Source organism: Ornithodoros turicata, chromosome 1, assembly GCF_037126465.1.
Source record: "Ornithodoros turicata isolate Travis chromosome 1, ASM3712646v1, whole genome shotgun sequence".
NCBI classification, from domain to species: domain Eukaryota; kingdom Metazoa; phylum Arthropoda; class Arachnida; order Ixodida; family Argasidae; genus Ornithodoros; species Ornithodoros turicata.
Window position 1 is genome coordinate 90,161,932 of NC_088201.1, and position 15,506 is coordinate 90,177,437.

Sequence of the window (15,506 nt, forward strand, 5' to 3'; positions counted from 1 at the left end):
GTAACTCGCCTGCCTGGAGTTTGTGATAGCATAATCATAGCGCGCAGATCCTCCGATATTACACATTGTTGGGTATGACATTCTGTTTATTCGAGGAGAGGTCCACTACACGTACGCTATTACCGGCGCCTTCATCGTCAACAGCTGCTGATCAGCAGGATTCCAGCTGGATCTTTGGTGGCTGCGTCAAATCACATTTCCATGTCTTCTTTCCGGTTACGCCACTGGTAATACATATTCCATACTTGGTATTCCCTTGTGCGTCCTTCAAGTCAGTAGAATTCTGTGAAAAGATGTGCAATACCAGTAATTGTATTAACAGTATAACGCTGTGCGTTGTCATTTCTACATCCATCAGTCAAAATTTTGATGTCCGGTGACAGAGAACCAATTACAGGCAATATAAAAGGATCTAACATGAAGGAAACCGTTGCGTTAAGTCACGTGACAAAACTAAAATGGCGAATCCTCTACAACAGCAAGTTTGCATGCGGGTTCCAGAAACGTGTTTATTGCCCCACTACAGGCAAATAAATTCGACGTTTCGTGCAATGCCATCACTTCGACTGCAATTACGTTTGTGGAATGTGACTGAAGGCCACATCCTGGTGTCATATTGAAACGAGAGTGTGACATCTGTCTGAGAAACATTAACGACAACTGCAGTTCATTTATTCATTCACTCATAAAAACGGCAGGGCCTCTGCTGTATAACGCCTAGTGTGTTTTCTCTGAACTTGGTTGCATCTGTCGCTTTTGTTATACGTGTTCCCCTTTAATTACTACCCATGGCAAACTGACGTCGTTCTACCTCTCCCGCAAAGGTCGACGCCTCAACAATGGCACAAAGAACGAATCAATATACCTGTACCCGGGAAACGTCATCATGACGTTGGTGGACAGACTGAAATCGAAACAAATCGGAAGGGGAGGGCCGGGTTCCACGAATGGACACTCATTCGCTGCCTCCTATAAACCTCTACCCGACAAACGTCATCGTGACGTTGGTAGACAGACCGAAACCGAAACAGATCGGAAGGGGGAGAGCTGGGTTCCACGAATGGGCAATTGTTCGCTGCCTCCTATAAACCTCTACCCGACAAACGTCATCATGACGTTGGTAGACAGACCGAAACAGATCGGAACGGGAGAGCTGGTTTCCAGGAATGGGCAGTTGTTCGCTGAAAGAAAAGTAGGACCGAAGGTCGCGTCCCTTTCAGAGACCATCGTAATCCCCTCAAGACCGCGGCTTTCGGGCGCGACCTTGTTCGCCACTAGCTTTGAACGTAGTTCGACTCTACCAAACTCGTGGCGCTGTCGAACACTATGACGTCATTTGTTTACAAACAGGTAGAGGTCTACTGAACGAAAAGTAGGACCGAAGGTCGCGTCTCTTTCAGGGACCATCGTGATCCCCTCAAAACCGTGGCTTTCGGGTGCGACCTTGTTCGCCCTTGCTTCGAGTTTAGTTCAACTCTACCAAATTGGTGGTGCGAAAATAATAATGTTTCCGTTTCTGTTTCATTCAAGAAATTCACTTTTTCGTTTCCAGACGATTTTCGGTGGCGGTTTCCGTTTGCTTAGCGGATTTTCGTTTCCGTTCCGGTTTCCTGTGAAGCTTACGAAAGTATTTTCGCTTCCTGCAGAATTGGGGTATTTAGCGTTTTCGTTTCCGGTAACAGACCCAGCTTTCTATGCTTTGGGTAGGAAAACGCAGAAGACGTATGTGGTCTTCCCCAACCACTACTCGACACAGTCTCAGGCATCAACTTGGCACAACTTCTGTGCAAGCTCGAGCACATCCAAGAGCTAGTTCCGCGTTTACGGCGTTGCGGTTTGGTAGGGATTGAATTGGATCAGATTATTTTGGTATCCCGAGAAGCTTGTGAGCCCCTCGCTGGAACCCCTCTGCAAGAGTCATTCGCTTTCTCTACATGTATTTCGCCATGAAATCTGATGACTCATGAGTCATGACGTATGATTGAGAGAATACTAATACATATGCATATTTATTTATTAAGATACCATCAAGGCGAAGCATTACAGAGGGGAGTGGTGGTTATTTATAATCCAATGGAACATATTAGCATACAAAACAATCACGGTGGAAGGTGGCTCCACACCACGCTTGTTCGAGGTATGAAGGAATTAAAGATATTATTATACGCATATTAAGAGGAAAGGGAATTACGTTCGTGAATTCATTTTCCATTAATATTTCTAGGCTTGAATTTTGTTTCGGTTTTGGGTAAAGGTAACGAAAATATTTTTGTTTTCGTTTCTATTTTCGTTTCCCGTGGAATTTTGGTATTTAAAGTTTCTCGTTTCCGGTAACCAACCCCGAAAAACACCTCTGTCAGCACTCGTTGTCTTTCGCGGGGGAGGAGTGAAACGCTTTTTGCAATTTACAATGAACAGGACGTGAAACAAATCGGTGCATTGAAGTGGAAACTTGCGTAATTTGGGCCACCACCTAATTTGGACCAGTGCTATTTTCGCCAGACTGCGCGATTACAACACCGGCTGTTGCCATGCAGTGATGGGCAGTACTTGCAAGTACTCAAGTAGCACTTTAAGTACATTTTAAATCGTGTACTTTGTACTGTACTTCAAGTACTTTTTCCGAGTACTTTCCCATCAAGTACTCGAGTACCCAAACTTGGACTGCAGACAAAAAATCACAGAGTATAAAAAATGCACCCTACTAAAAGCGCTGAAATGACAACAAGAAGACGAAAACACACAGATAGGGCTATCTCTGAGTTTTCGTCTTCTTGTCGTCATTTTAGCGCTTTTAGTGGGATGCAGTACCAAGAGTCCCAGTCTGACATTTTACCACAAATGATTTTTGTGCTTTTAAAGAGCATATTTCTTGAAGCATATCTATTGTTGAGAGGCTTGAAATGTTGAAAAAGTATCAACGCTTCTCATTATGTAAAACGAATGGAATGGACACTGTAACCAGCAGCACAATGACTTGGTCCATTGTCATTTCAGTTCTCCCAGTGGAGGGTTCTATGCCTTTTATATTGTTTCCTTCATTGGCAATTAAATATAATTTTATATCACATTATATGTGTGATTGCATTACATGATGAACACTCTGAAAGACACGCATGCTTTCATTTTTACATTTTACGTTTTTTAATTGGTCACATGCATTACATTACTGCAGATCACAGTCGTATAAAAATGAAGGCTTACATTGTGCTTCATCCTTTTTTACTTTCTTCATACTCTTTTTTTGAACATGTTGTATTTCAAAAAGCATCAAGGAATGCCCAGAAATATATAATCTATGTTTGCATGTACTTTTTTCCCTTGAAATTTCCCAGCCTGTTATAGCAGAAGATTAGTACCGGAACACCACACTAGGCGGGTGATCTTGGATCAGTCAGGACATAATACTATTTTGCATAATCGCAGCGCAGCTGACTGATTACCTCTCTACACGTTACTGCAAATTATGACATCTAATGAGTTCATATTCACGGGTTAGCACTTAACCTAGGACTTTATGGATTCAGAGCATTTGTCAAGAATACTCGCTAAAGTTTTGACAAAAAGGCAAGACAGAGATACTAAACAGTGAAATGCAAAGTGATACAAATTAAATTGGCAATGTACTTGATGAGTACTTGAAGTTCTTTGCCTAGTACTTTGTACTTTACTTGAAGTACATTTGGAATTGGGTACTTTGTACTGTACTTGAAGTACTAATGACGCCAGGTACTTGGTACTTTACTTTAAGTATAATTTTGAGGTACTTTGCCCATCACTGTTGCCATGCAGATGAAGTTCGCCGGCGTGTTGATAAGCCTAGTGGGGAACACGTGATCGAATTTTGTTTCTCTGACTCGTGCGTATGATATTTTGCCTTGTCCTGTAAAGTATTCTGTTGTTTACACTCATATGTATACTGCTGGGAGGTCTTTCACATGTCATATAGACCTCTTACATCGGGTGAGCGTCAGCTGTGCGAAAGTTAGAAGAGCTTAGAGAGAAAGCTGACTAATGGAGAGCATCCGCGTTGCGTACTGCTTTGCGATTTCACCAGATATATGTTTTTATCTGTACAGAATGCACGCTTTTGCTCAGTAGTGTCAATAAGTTGTTGTTGTTGTCTTTGAAAATATAGGCCACTTTCCGTGATCGTCGCCGAGCCTTTGAGTTGTAACGCGAGAAAAAGAAGAAAAATAGGGGGATATGTTGAATGACGATGAGAAAAATGGAGGGTATATGTTTAATAGAGAGAAAAGAGGAAATGTCAGCCAGGCTCATGCCTGCTTGATATTCCACAAAAAATAAAAAATAGAAATAAACTCAAAAGGAAGAAAAGATTCAAAAGGAAACAAAATAAAACAGCCAGTGCAGCACAGGCACAACATGGCGCGAGAAAGCCCAGTTAGAGGGCGGACGCAAAGCCCGAGCGTTTGTTCTGTTCTGTTCTTTATGGGGAGGGAAATGTTTCAGGAAGCCGAGCATGGCTGTGGTGACGGCCCACTGGGTAGGCCGAGGGACGGGACCAAGGAGGGTGGTCATGGACATTGTGTTGCAGCCAAGCTGCATTAGACGACGACGGAGGCCTGTTGGGGAAGGTGCTGCTGGCCGTGCATTAAATAATGAGGAATATCGGCCGCCTCGTCACAGCTGGAACACAACGGGGAGCTGGATTGGCCCATTTTGTATAGGAGCAACGCAGTGCGGCAACGCTGAGACGGAGGCAGTGCAGAAGTGATTCTTCTTGGCGACTGCAGTGACACGCAATGAAGAAGGCAACCGAGGGGTCATTGGACTGCATGTGACTGTTGTGTGAGGCAGCCTCAGTTCTGGACGGTTGGGCACGGGCAGCACACCGGCGACGAATAGATAGACGGCAAGCCGAAACTGTAAGGGGCAGACGTGCAGTGCAGGAGTGGAGTGGCAGCTGCGTCTGCGCGTGTGTTTACCGGTCAGGCCCACGTGACCGGGCACCGATAGGAGAAAATAGGGTTTTCTGTAGAGGGTTCAATTTAGGAACCTCAATTTTGAATTGAGGAAGCGGCTTCCTTTATTGGACCACTAAGGTTATCGCTAGTTACCACTTAAACCGAGATTAGACTTCCCTAAACTTCCTGGTAATCGTCAACCTTGTGTTACCAACGGCTCTATATGTGACCCTGTTTGATGGGAAATTTCGCTATCCCACGTTGGTGAAACAAAGTTGACGATTAACAGCAAGTTTAGGGAGCACTGTTTGATCTCGACTTAAGTGTTAATTGGCGTTGGTGAAATTGGGCCAAAGAGTGCTTTTGAAAAAGGTTAATTGTTACCAGGAGTGCAATGTTGGCACTGTTCTTGAATCCACCTATCTGATCTGTTTTGATTTTTTTCCTTACGGGTTCCAGTTTATTCAAGTTTACGTACTCCGAAACGAAAGGAAGGGTAATTCGAATCCGTAATCTTTTAAATCATTCAGTGCTTTCGCACGTCCAGCGTCCTGGAACAACTGGTCGCACCAGTGCGCCCTATGTTTCCGTTTCGTTCTTTCTTTCTATTTCTATTCCATTCTATTCGAATTCGTACGGGACACTTGGACGTGCTCCATTCGTTGCGCAATAAAACTAACTGCACTTACCGTGCACGGAGTAAACGGTTGGTAGTACCCATACCATATTTCTGTGGCAGTATGGCTCCTGTTGCAATAGTATCGACAGTCAGCAGGAAATGCAGAGACGTCATTCTGCGAGAGTAAAAAATAAAGTGTACGTAAGAGAGCATCTCACGCAATTATCTTCAGTGCCCTTCTTCGCTGTTGGTGATGTTATAGTGTTGGGACGCGGGATGCGTATTCCGAAATCCCGGCTTTTTTCATGTCCCGAAATCTCGGGATTTTCTCGAAAACATCCCGTTATTTCGGGACTAGAGTATAGAAAACTGCAAATCTACTTCGGTGCAACAACAACAAATACACTGATGATGATGATGAAAGGCGGAAATTCGCCACCTGGGTTTTGGCCCACTACCCCAGTTAGTGTGCTGTCGCGATCCACAACTGTGGAACAATAATGAGTCGTGTAATTTATAGCACCCGGTTTGAATGACAATTACATGTCTTTAGTATCATCGAGACTGCTAATATATTTCCTTCCTTGCGCGTTGTCGGCTTAGACTGTTGACGCCTGTGACTGTTGACGCCTGTGATACAGGTGCTGGGGTTCCGTGCATTGCCTACTCCTCTGATGGGTATCGAGGGGGTCCAACTGCTTCTATAGGGGCGTGCACGTGAACAACGGTACAAAGAAGAACAATTGCTGGGGATTGGAGGTGTCGGTTTAGTTTCTACAATGAGCAAACACGAAGTGCGTAGCGATCTCCCGCCGATCACGTTTTAGGCGATTCATCCAGCGTATTGTTTTACGCCCTGCGTACCGAAGATAGACTGCGAACAGCTAGAGCATTCTACGAAGGGTCTTCAGAAACGTCTCCTTGAAAACAACGTGAACAATCCGGAGTTTCGAAAGCCTTTCTTTCGAAAGTTTTTCTTCAACATTAAGTACTCGGACATCCTGTTCTAGTTGCTTACCAGGTTTTGACACTTGAGTCAATCAGATTTAGGTTTCGTATTTGGTGCCAGTTTGAAATAAATCGTGAGCGCTTTGTGTGGAGAATAAAATTGCTCCCGTTATATAAAGAAACGTAAAGTCAGCTTTTCTATAAAGAGCGTCGCGTACTAAGTCAGAATGGAAAGCATTAAGCTCTGAAGAATATTTTGATTGACATGTATAGACACCGTGTACTAAAGTCTTCTTCCGATGCCAGCGCCCACTCAAGGGCAAACCCGGCGTAAAACCTTTGGTACCAGCCAGCAGCGTGAAGCAGCGTTGTGCCAATTTTGCCTCGAAAACAGCGATTCATTTGAAACTACATGCATGCAGAGTAAAATAAGAAGAAAGCTAATTATTCCGTCCCGAATATGTGAGAAGACGGTTAGGAGCATCTTTTATTTTAAAACGAGACTTTCGTGCAGAGCCTGCACCTGGTGAAGTGCAGGCTGCGCACGAAAGTCTTGTTTTAAAATAAAAGATGCTCCTAATCGTCTTCTCATTATTATTGTGCTACATCGAAACGTGGATTTTAATATCGCCTTGCCATCTGTTTTGTTGCTCTGGACTTGAGCTCCTTGACCATAGACCAGACGGTGTCATCTCATATGGCCCGAGTGTGCATAAGGCCCAAGTGATCAGAACGCCCAAATATTCATAAGACCCGAAAAAAACTTGGGCTTTTTGAACATTCGGGTCAAATGAGCAGGGCAGGGTAAGGTGTCCAGAAGGCCGAAATGCCCAGAAGGCCAAAATAGTCATATGGCCCGAAAACCAGGAGGGAAGATTAGGAGTGTCCTAGATATTTACTTTGCTCCTATGCACAATATTAAATGAATGCGACAGAGGAGAAAAAGGTAACTGAACTAAAAATATTAATAAATGTGCTGAAATGAGGAAACAATTTTTCAAGCAAATAACATATAGATGTGGCAAAAACTAAATAAAATAAATATGAATCCTTACAGCGTTCAATATTTCGTTCGGTACATTTGGTAGGCTCTGTGCCTATTAAAATTTTATTGAATAACTTATCCGTTTGCCACATTAAAAGCTTTTCAGCCTTCTCTGGAATACTACTATGACGCACAATGAGTACCGCTTTTTCTGCGAAGGTAACCAAGCCGGGCATGGCAGTAGCGTAGCCAGAAAAAATATTTCTGGAGGGGTTCAGGAGGAAATTTGCATAGGAGAGAAGGGTTTACTCCTCGTTTCCCTATCCCAAACGAGCTACCAAATGTACGATTTCGGGAGGGGTTTGAACGTAGCAAACCATGCCTACGCATGGGACCGTTTTTTCCGCTCTAACCCCTCGGGAACCATTTTTTCCGAGATCGTTTGTTCCGTCACCAAATTTTCCAGGGCCATTTTTTCGGGGCCGTTCGACCAAATGGGTGCCATCAAATGGGCGAACACCTTGGAATTGATTCTGTAACTGAACTCTTTGGAGACTACGTTTCACACGGCGGAAGAAGCGCATTGTTTGTGTTCACGTCAGATGCGCGCTGCAGAAGGAGCATATTCCGAGGATTCACCGAGTGCAATTGTCCAAAATGGGTGCAACTTGATTAACATAATAAATCCCAGCCACGAGCAAAATACCAAGAAGTACACTCTTAAAAATGAACTTCACCACATAGCACGCTCCTAGCCAACCATAATCCCGAATGACAACGTTCTCGCCCCTGATTTGTTGAAAACGGAAGGAGGAGCCTATTTTGTGCCATTATGCACGGCACAAAATAGGCTCCTCCTCCCGTTTTCAACAAATCTAAGGCGAGAACGTTGTCATTCGGGATGATGGTTGGCTAGGAGCGTGCTATGTGGTGAAGTTCATTTTTAAGAGTGTAGGGCTTATCGGAAAAGTGTGGAATTCCTGCGCTGTCACATTTGAAAGGCGATTTTACAGAAGAATATTTGTTGCATATAACTCGCACTGGTAGAAGTACCGTACTTTTCTGTGTATAAGCGCCGTTATATATTAAAAACGTTATCTGAAGAAGTCCTGCGCAGGATGATGACGCGCATATGATGGCATGAGATGACGCGCAGGACTTCTTCAGAGAATTTTTTTAAAATGTGTAACGGCGCTTATACACAGAAAAATACGGTACTTTTATCAATGCAAGTTTTGGGACCCTGAGGCAACAGAAGCCTTTCTTTCAGGTGAGGGAAGGTTGGGGCTGGCCTAGTTGAATGGGGAATTACGCTTCTGTTGTTTGCGGTTCCATGACCTCACAGGTCAATCTGATGCCTTCCTGGTTTTCGGGCCATATGACCATTTGGGCCTTCTAGGCATTAGGGCCTTCTGGACACCTTATCCTGCCCTGCTCATTTGACCCAAATGCTCAAAAGGCCCAATTTCTTTTCGGGTCTTATGAACATTTGGGCGTTCTGGTCACTTGGGCCTTATGCACACTCGGGCCATGCATTTATCGCTCTTACTCAGACACAAATTTTGTGGCTTTTGGACTCATTTCGGTAATGCAGGGGAATATTTTTGCCATTGAACAAACAAAAACCTTCATCCTGATGGAGCAACATATGGGTGCATAGAATGCATCAAGCTGGGGAAATAGTGTTGCTATGACCGGTAATCAGAGTGCGTGGGCCCTGCTAATCCCACTGCTGTTGTCTTTTCTTCAACCAGTTGACCCATCATCACGTTGCGCCATCGAGTTAACAGAACAGAAAGAAACGAAAAAAAAAAATTAATTCATCAGTGCGATCCTTTAGGGCGGGTTCACACAAGGGATAAGTCCACGGATGGCGGTCAAATGAGAACATCACTACAAAAGCTACGCAGTTATCGTTCGTGTTCCACCCGCGAAAACTTCTTCCCGGAGACATTTTACTTGTTTTGCACTGCGGGGTAGAGCCTTTTCTTTACACCACTCCCACAGAAGTGTTCTCACGGGTTAATAGGACCAAAACCGACATACAAAGTTCGGAACACGCAACCGCACGCACTAAAACCCGGCATGCGAATGCGTAGATACGGCGCGTCAGTACCAGGCCGTTACGCATGAAATCACCACGGGTGTCACTGTCGATCAAGCGACCACAGCTCCATCTGTCTAGCGCACGGGGCCTATAGGAACCGAGCACCGAGGAGAGAGACACAAAATGCACGCAAGAATAATCACAATATATCGTGCTCTATCCAAGGCTGCGTATGGCTGCTGTCTCGGCTTTATCTCAATCCCGTCCCGGAATCCGAGAATTCGTCTGGAAAAATCCCGGGTCTGCAAAAATGGTCCCGGATACCCAACACGAGTGAATCGGTACAGTCAGTGATGCGGTACTAAAATTGAAGTTAGTCCTGTGTGACTACACGGTTGTAGCATCATTTGTGAAGCTTTCTATACAAAAGTGAACCCAGAAGTTTGTGACAGAGTATGCTTCTTTTGTGGAGTCAATCTACACAGGTTTCTGATGATGATGACGATAGTAGAAACAATATGGAGATATTTAACGTGACTAAACTTAAAGTGGGACCGGCTAGACCAGAACGATTAACAGCATGGGTTAACATGGGTTAGAGTTGAACATTGCGCGGTTTGTCGATGGACGGTTTATCGAAGGTTAACATGCAAATGCTCGACCCTTTTGTGGGCATCAAAGTTGTCCGATGTTTACCTTTGAAATTTATCGTTTGAGGTAAGTTTGAGCACACTGAATACAAACGAAAACAAAGTATAGATTAAAAATACGTGTGCTCCGCGTAACAAAATCGCATGAAGTAAGTCAATGGATGAAAGAATGTACGTCAATAATATGGTTACTGCGCGTATTTTATGTAAAACTGGGGAGCGCCTTGTGCTCTCGTATCTATCCCCATCGTCATACATGTAGTTGTTGTGCACTCTTAAAGGTACTGTAAAGCAGCACCGATCAAATGTCATTTAGTGTGGCTATTCGATAGTCCAAGTCACTACGACAAAAACTGCGCAAGTTTCATTCCAACCGACGGTGCAATTAATTAGAAAATTACAATTAAAGATTACGAGCAACAGTGTAAAGGTATTCGAAATGAATCTGTACTCCTGACACATACGACGGCAACCACATTGCATGCGTATAACACTGGGCCCGACATAACAATCCACCACAATCCACCATAAAATCCGCCCCTGCAATCCACACAACGATCCGCATCTGAGGATAAACTGATAAAGCGAACTGAAATGAAATGCTGAGCCGTCGAAAAAAAATGTGTCAGACGTTCAAGAAGCCAGACAGCGTCGGGACTTATTTGTTCACCGAGGTTCACAGAGAGAGTTTGTTCGTTCGAAAGAGGCCGTGAACAGAAGGAGCGCGCAGGCGCAGCAGAGAAGTAAGGAGAGCCTCCATCACACAGCAGCCGGCGCTGGGTTACTTCGCAAAAAACACTGTTAACAGGGGTTTCAGAATGCATAGGTAAACAGGAAAACTAATAATATGGTTACTAAAATAACGAAGTGCCGATGTAATGGTGTGTAATACCAATTTTCAGTGTTGCCCGCTGTACAGGGGGTTGTTTGACACCAGGCGTCGCACCGCTCCACTACGCCGCATCTTTCATGGCAAATTAAAAATATTTATAACGAGTTGTCGGTGGTATGGCTCCACATATGGTATTTAGAAGCAACAAAGTTTCTAGTCACATCACCGGCATATCATGCTTGTCTACTGCTTTACAGTACCTTTAAAAATGAACTTCACCGCGGGTTTAGGAGAACTCGTCACAAGCCCGGTCGTCACAGGTCAACTGGTCATAGGTGAACTCGTCAAGGAGGCCAACTCGTCACAGGGCATCTCGTACGAGGAACTGCCGTCACGCCGGAATAATCGTCACCGTGAACCTGTCACCTGCTCACCGCCGCACCGTACTCCCCAACGTGTGAAATACGTAAAAGGCTCTCCTGACCTAACCTTGGTTAGTCTCGACGGGTGCATATACTACATGAACTGACCCACCCTCCAACGTGTGAAATAGTAAAAGGCTCTTTTGACCTAACCTCGGTCAGTCTCGACGGGTGCATATTCTACATGAACTGACCCACTCCCCAACGTGTGAAATAGTAAAAGGCTCTACTGACCTAACCTTCGTCAGTCTCGACGGGTGCATATTCTACATGAACTGACCCACTCCCCAACGTGTGAAATACGTAAAAGGCTCTCCTGACCTAACCTTGGTCAGTCTCTCAACTTTTGTCCGCGCCCCAGCAACGGAGCCCCACGCTGAGTTTTCGTCACTTCCATGCTCTCCGTGCCCTTAGCAAAGACGTGAAATTTGTACGGTCAGCGGTCTTCGGAATCCGGGTTCGCGGAAGTGCGGGTCGGGCACTGGACTAATCCCTTTGGTAAAACACGGTGAAACGCATTCCCTTTGGAACGGGATCAACCTTGCAACCAGTGTTCCGGTGACGAACCGCCCCCCTTGACAAGTGTTCCGGTGACAAAAGGACCTCGTACCAGAGGGCCGGTGTGACCAATTATCCTGTGACGAGTCTTCCGGTGACGAGTGGGATTGTGACGAGTGGACCGGTTCCCCTTCACCGCATAGCACGCTCCTAGCCAACCATAATCTCGAATGATATCGTTATCTGCCGTGATTTGTTCAAAACCGAACAAAGCCGAACAAAGGCTGACGGCACGAGGGTCTTGACTTGGGGCAGAGCATGTGAAAGATAAGTTAACCTCTGCCGTAAAAGTAATCAATTACTGAGTAATCGATTACTCAGAAAAGTAAATGATTACTCCAAAAATTACTTTGACAGTAAAATAACTGATTACTCGAAAAATTACTCAAAAAGTATTTGATTACAAGTAACGCGTTACGCACAAGTCTGGGCACGCCTTGCGCTCCCTCCTTCTCTCTCTCCCCCCTCTCGCACTTTTTCATTTGGTCTCTTCCATTCTTAATTTAACTGGCTCCATAACACACGCACACACATATAAATGGGATGATGATGTGGTGGGTCATTCACCATAAAAAAATAGCATAAATATAGGTTTTTGGGCTGCAGTACCAGTTCCTTGCGCGAAAGGGCGAAGCGCGCTGTTTCGCAAGCAGACACAACAACAACAACAACAACATAGATGAATGGATGATGATGATGTGGGATGTTTCCCTGCGTTGAGTGCAGGACCCTACCCCATTCCAAAGAGGTTCATATGAGAGGATGACGAGGGAAGGAAATCCCTACAGTTCGTGAAGGAGGCCGGTGGCCCTCAAAAAGGAAAGAAAAGCGCCAAGTGCACTGCACTGATGTCCAGGGTTACTCCATGGGCCGAGAACTTTGCAGATGTTGAATGGCCTCTGATCGAGCATTTCAAGTTGACATTTAAAGGCCCGTCGCTCGCATACGTACTGGCTGCAGTCTTCTAAAATGTGTCGGATTGCTGCCGGGACACCACAAGTTGTACACAGCGCCGTGTTGCTGTGGCCCAGCCTATACCGGAGTGCAGGGGTGAATGCGACGCTAAGTCGTAAACGACGTACGAGAGAGGTAAAGAGGCGAGGGAAACCGCCTGGCATTTCAAATAATAGTGTTGGGTCAACAACATACAGAAGCGATTACCGGGTGATGTCATGACACCATTCCTGATAGGCCCAAGGCGAAGTCAATGCGGACAAGAGGGCGCGTCTATCCCCATTCGAAAGTATGATGGGGACTGCTGAGCGGCGATGGTGAGCCGCAGCAGCTGCCCGATCCGCTACTTCGCAAGCAGACAAAAACAAACTAAACTATGGAAGGTGTGCGCGACAGTGTACCTAATGTTACTAAACAACAAAATATTTCTGTCATATTAAAATTTCGACAGTGTTTTTTGTATAGCCGTTGTTTTCTTTTTTCCAATCCTCTCGTATCGTTTTTCGCCCGTCAATCGAAAAAATCTGTTCCACACTCGTAGGATACAAACACTTTATTAGTAAATCGTTAGGAGCGGAGGACGCGGAAATGTTTCGTGATGTTCGAAAAAGATCTGTGCACGTGCGCACTGTCGGAAAGTCTGTGCACTTATCACTTCGCAACGGCTCTAAGGCTGAAAGCTCTGGCACTTCCTTGTTCCAGGAACGGCTATGGCGCGGCTGTAACGCTCTGCGAGCCAATTTCTTTCCAGCTGTATGACATATGCCAGTACTCTATTCTGCTCTTGAGCAACATTATACATCCTGTCTGTTGAGCAACGCTGTCGCACACATCTTACGCATCTTAATCTGCTTACGAAACAGACCGCTTTGCCCTTTCGCGCAAGGAGCTGGTACTGCAACGCAAAAAAAAAAAAAAAAAAAAGTAAGAAAGAAAGAAAAAATATGATGATGCGATTTTTTTATGGAGTCAGTCAAATTAAGAAAGGAAGAGAACAGATATGAAAGAAAAAGAGTGAGAGAGTGAGAAGGAGAGCGCGCAGCACATTCAGGAGCGATGAGTGGCTGCTCCGCATGGAACCCTGAAAATCTCGATAAGCGGCTCAGGCAAAAAATTGTTCTCTCGAGTCTATGAAAAATACCCTGGAGATTTTCTTATACGTTATTAAGGAAGGCTAGTTCCATAAGACGACACTATTTTTACTCGTCTACACTCTTAAAAATGAACTTCACCGCATAGCACGTTCGTGGCCAACCATAATTTCAAATGATATCGTTATCTGCCCCGATTTGTTGAAAACGGGAGGCGTACGCCTTTTCTGTGACACTTATGCTGTTCATAATTGTCACAGAAAAGGCGTACGCCTCCCGTTTTCAACAAATCAGGGCAGATAACGATATCATTCAAGATGATGGTTGGCTAGGAGCGTGCCATGCGGTGAAGTTCATTTTTAAGAGTGTAGTACGACCTCTTCATTGCATAATGCTTGTCTGAATATCAAATATTTTTTCTAAAAATGCTTACTTTGCCTATTGTTCTTGAAATAACTGTTTGACTTGTAGATCTCAAACTTTTTTATTCGGGAGTATTCTGTGTGGGGGTCTTCCAGAAAATCTCATCGAACTTGGAGCACTTAATTTCGTGCAAACAAATCGCGAAACTAAGAAAATATTATGTTCATTGTGGCTTTTGCGTTTCCGCACCCGTTTAAGCAAGTGAACCGGAATTTCGACCAGGATCTAGAATACTCTTCCTTCTGCCAAGACACAAATCGCGTGTTTCTAAGATGTCCCGAAGCGTCGCAGCTGCCTGTCAAGCCGACGGTGGTTTTAGCGGGAAAGGCGAACTTCGGAGCCGCCTATAGCGCTCGAGCGCCACAAATTTCAACTGAAATATTCTGTAGTATGTTATTGTGCGGGATAGGGAACACCGAATATATTTTCTATTGTGAGACGGACCTGCGTCCATCGCCATCGTCGTGTCCTTCTTCTTCTTCCCACGCTCTCGCTGGATGCGCCTGCTCCATTCGCTCCGTGCAGAATAAATAGTTTCTTACACAGAAACACAAACCGTTCTCCTGCTCACATCTTGGTGGAGGTGCGACCGATTCACCGTCAACCTCACTTACACCCTCACCTTCACTCTGGAACTTCGTTCTGGCAAGAAACTCACCAGAACGATGCCGTCGGACAACACCCCCGCCGGCGATGCCCGTTGCCCCGTTGCTCAAGTTCCCTGTCCCATACCTTCCATGCGACAACGAGATCCGCCGTCCTTCTCTGGTGCTGACAACGCGGATATCCTCGACTGGTTAGAGACGTACGAGAGGGTCGCCCGCTACAACAGGTGGGACGGCGATACGAAACTCAATAACGTTGTATTCTACCTCACTGACCTGGCAAAAACATGGTACTTAAACCACGAGCAGGAGCTTTCCACTTGGGCTGCCTTCTCCACCAAGGCCCAGGAATTGTTCGGCCGCCCAGCTTACCGTCGTGCTGACGCTGAGCACAAGCTCTCCCAACGCGTGCAAGCCCCAAATGAGCCCTACACTTCGTACATC

At 45.2% G+C, this 15,506-nt stretch overlaps 1 protein-coding gene across 1 annotated transcript in view; it reads right to left on the reverse strand.

Moving 5' to 3' along the window:
- Window positions 1–73: 73 nt before the first annotated feature.
- LOC135366138 (uncharacterized) overlaps window positions 74–15,506 on the reverse strand; it is a 37,089-nt gene continuing 21,656 nt past the window's right edge. Inside the window, exons 3-4 of the mRNA XM_064598793.1 lie at window positions 5,618–5,722; window positions 74–283 (exon numbers count right to left, since the gene is read on the reverse strand). Of these exons, the coding sequence (XP_064454863.1) occupies window positions 152–283; window positions 5,618–5,722 (237 nt within the window). The 3' untranslated portion in view covers window positions 74–151. The remainder of the gene's footprint in view (window positions 284–5,617; window positions 5,723–15,506) is intronic.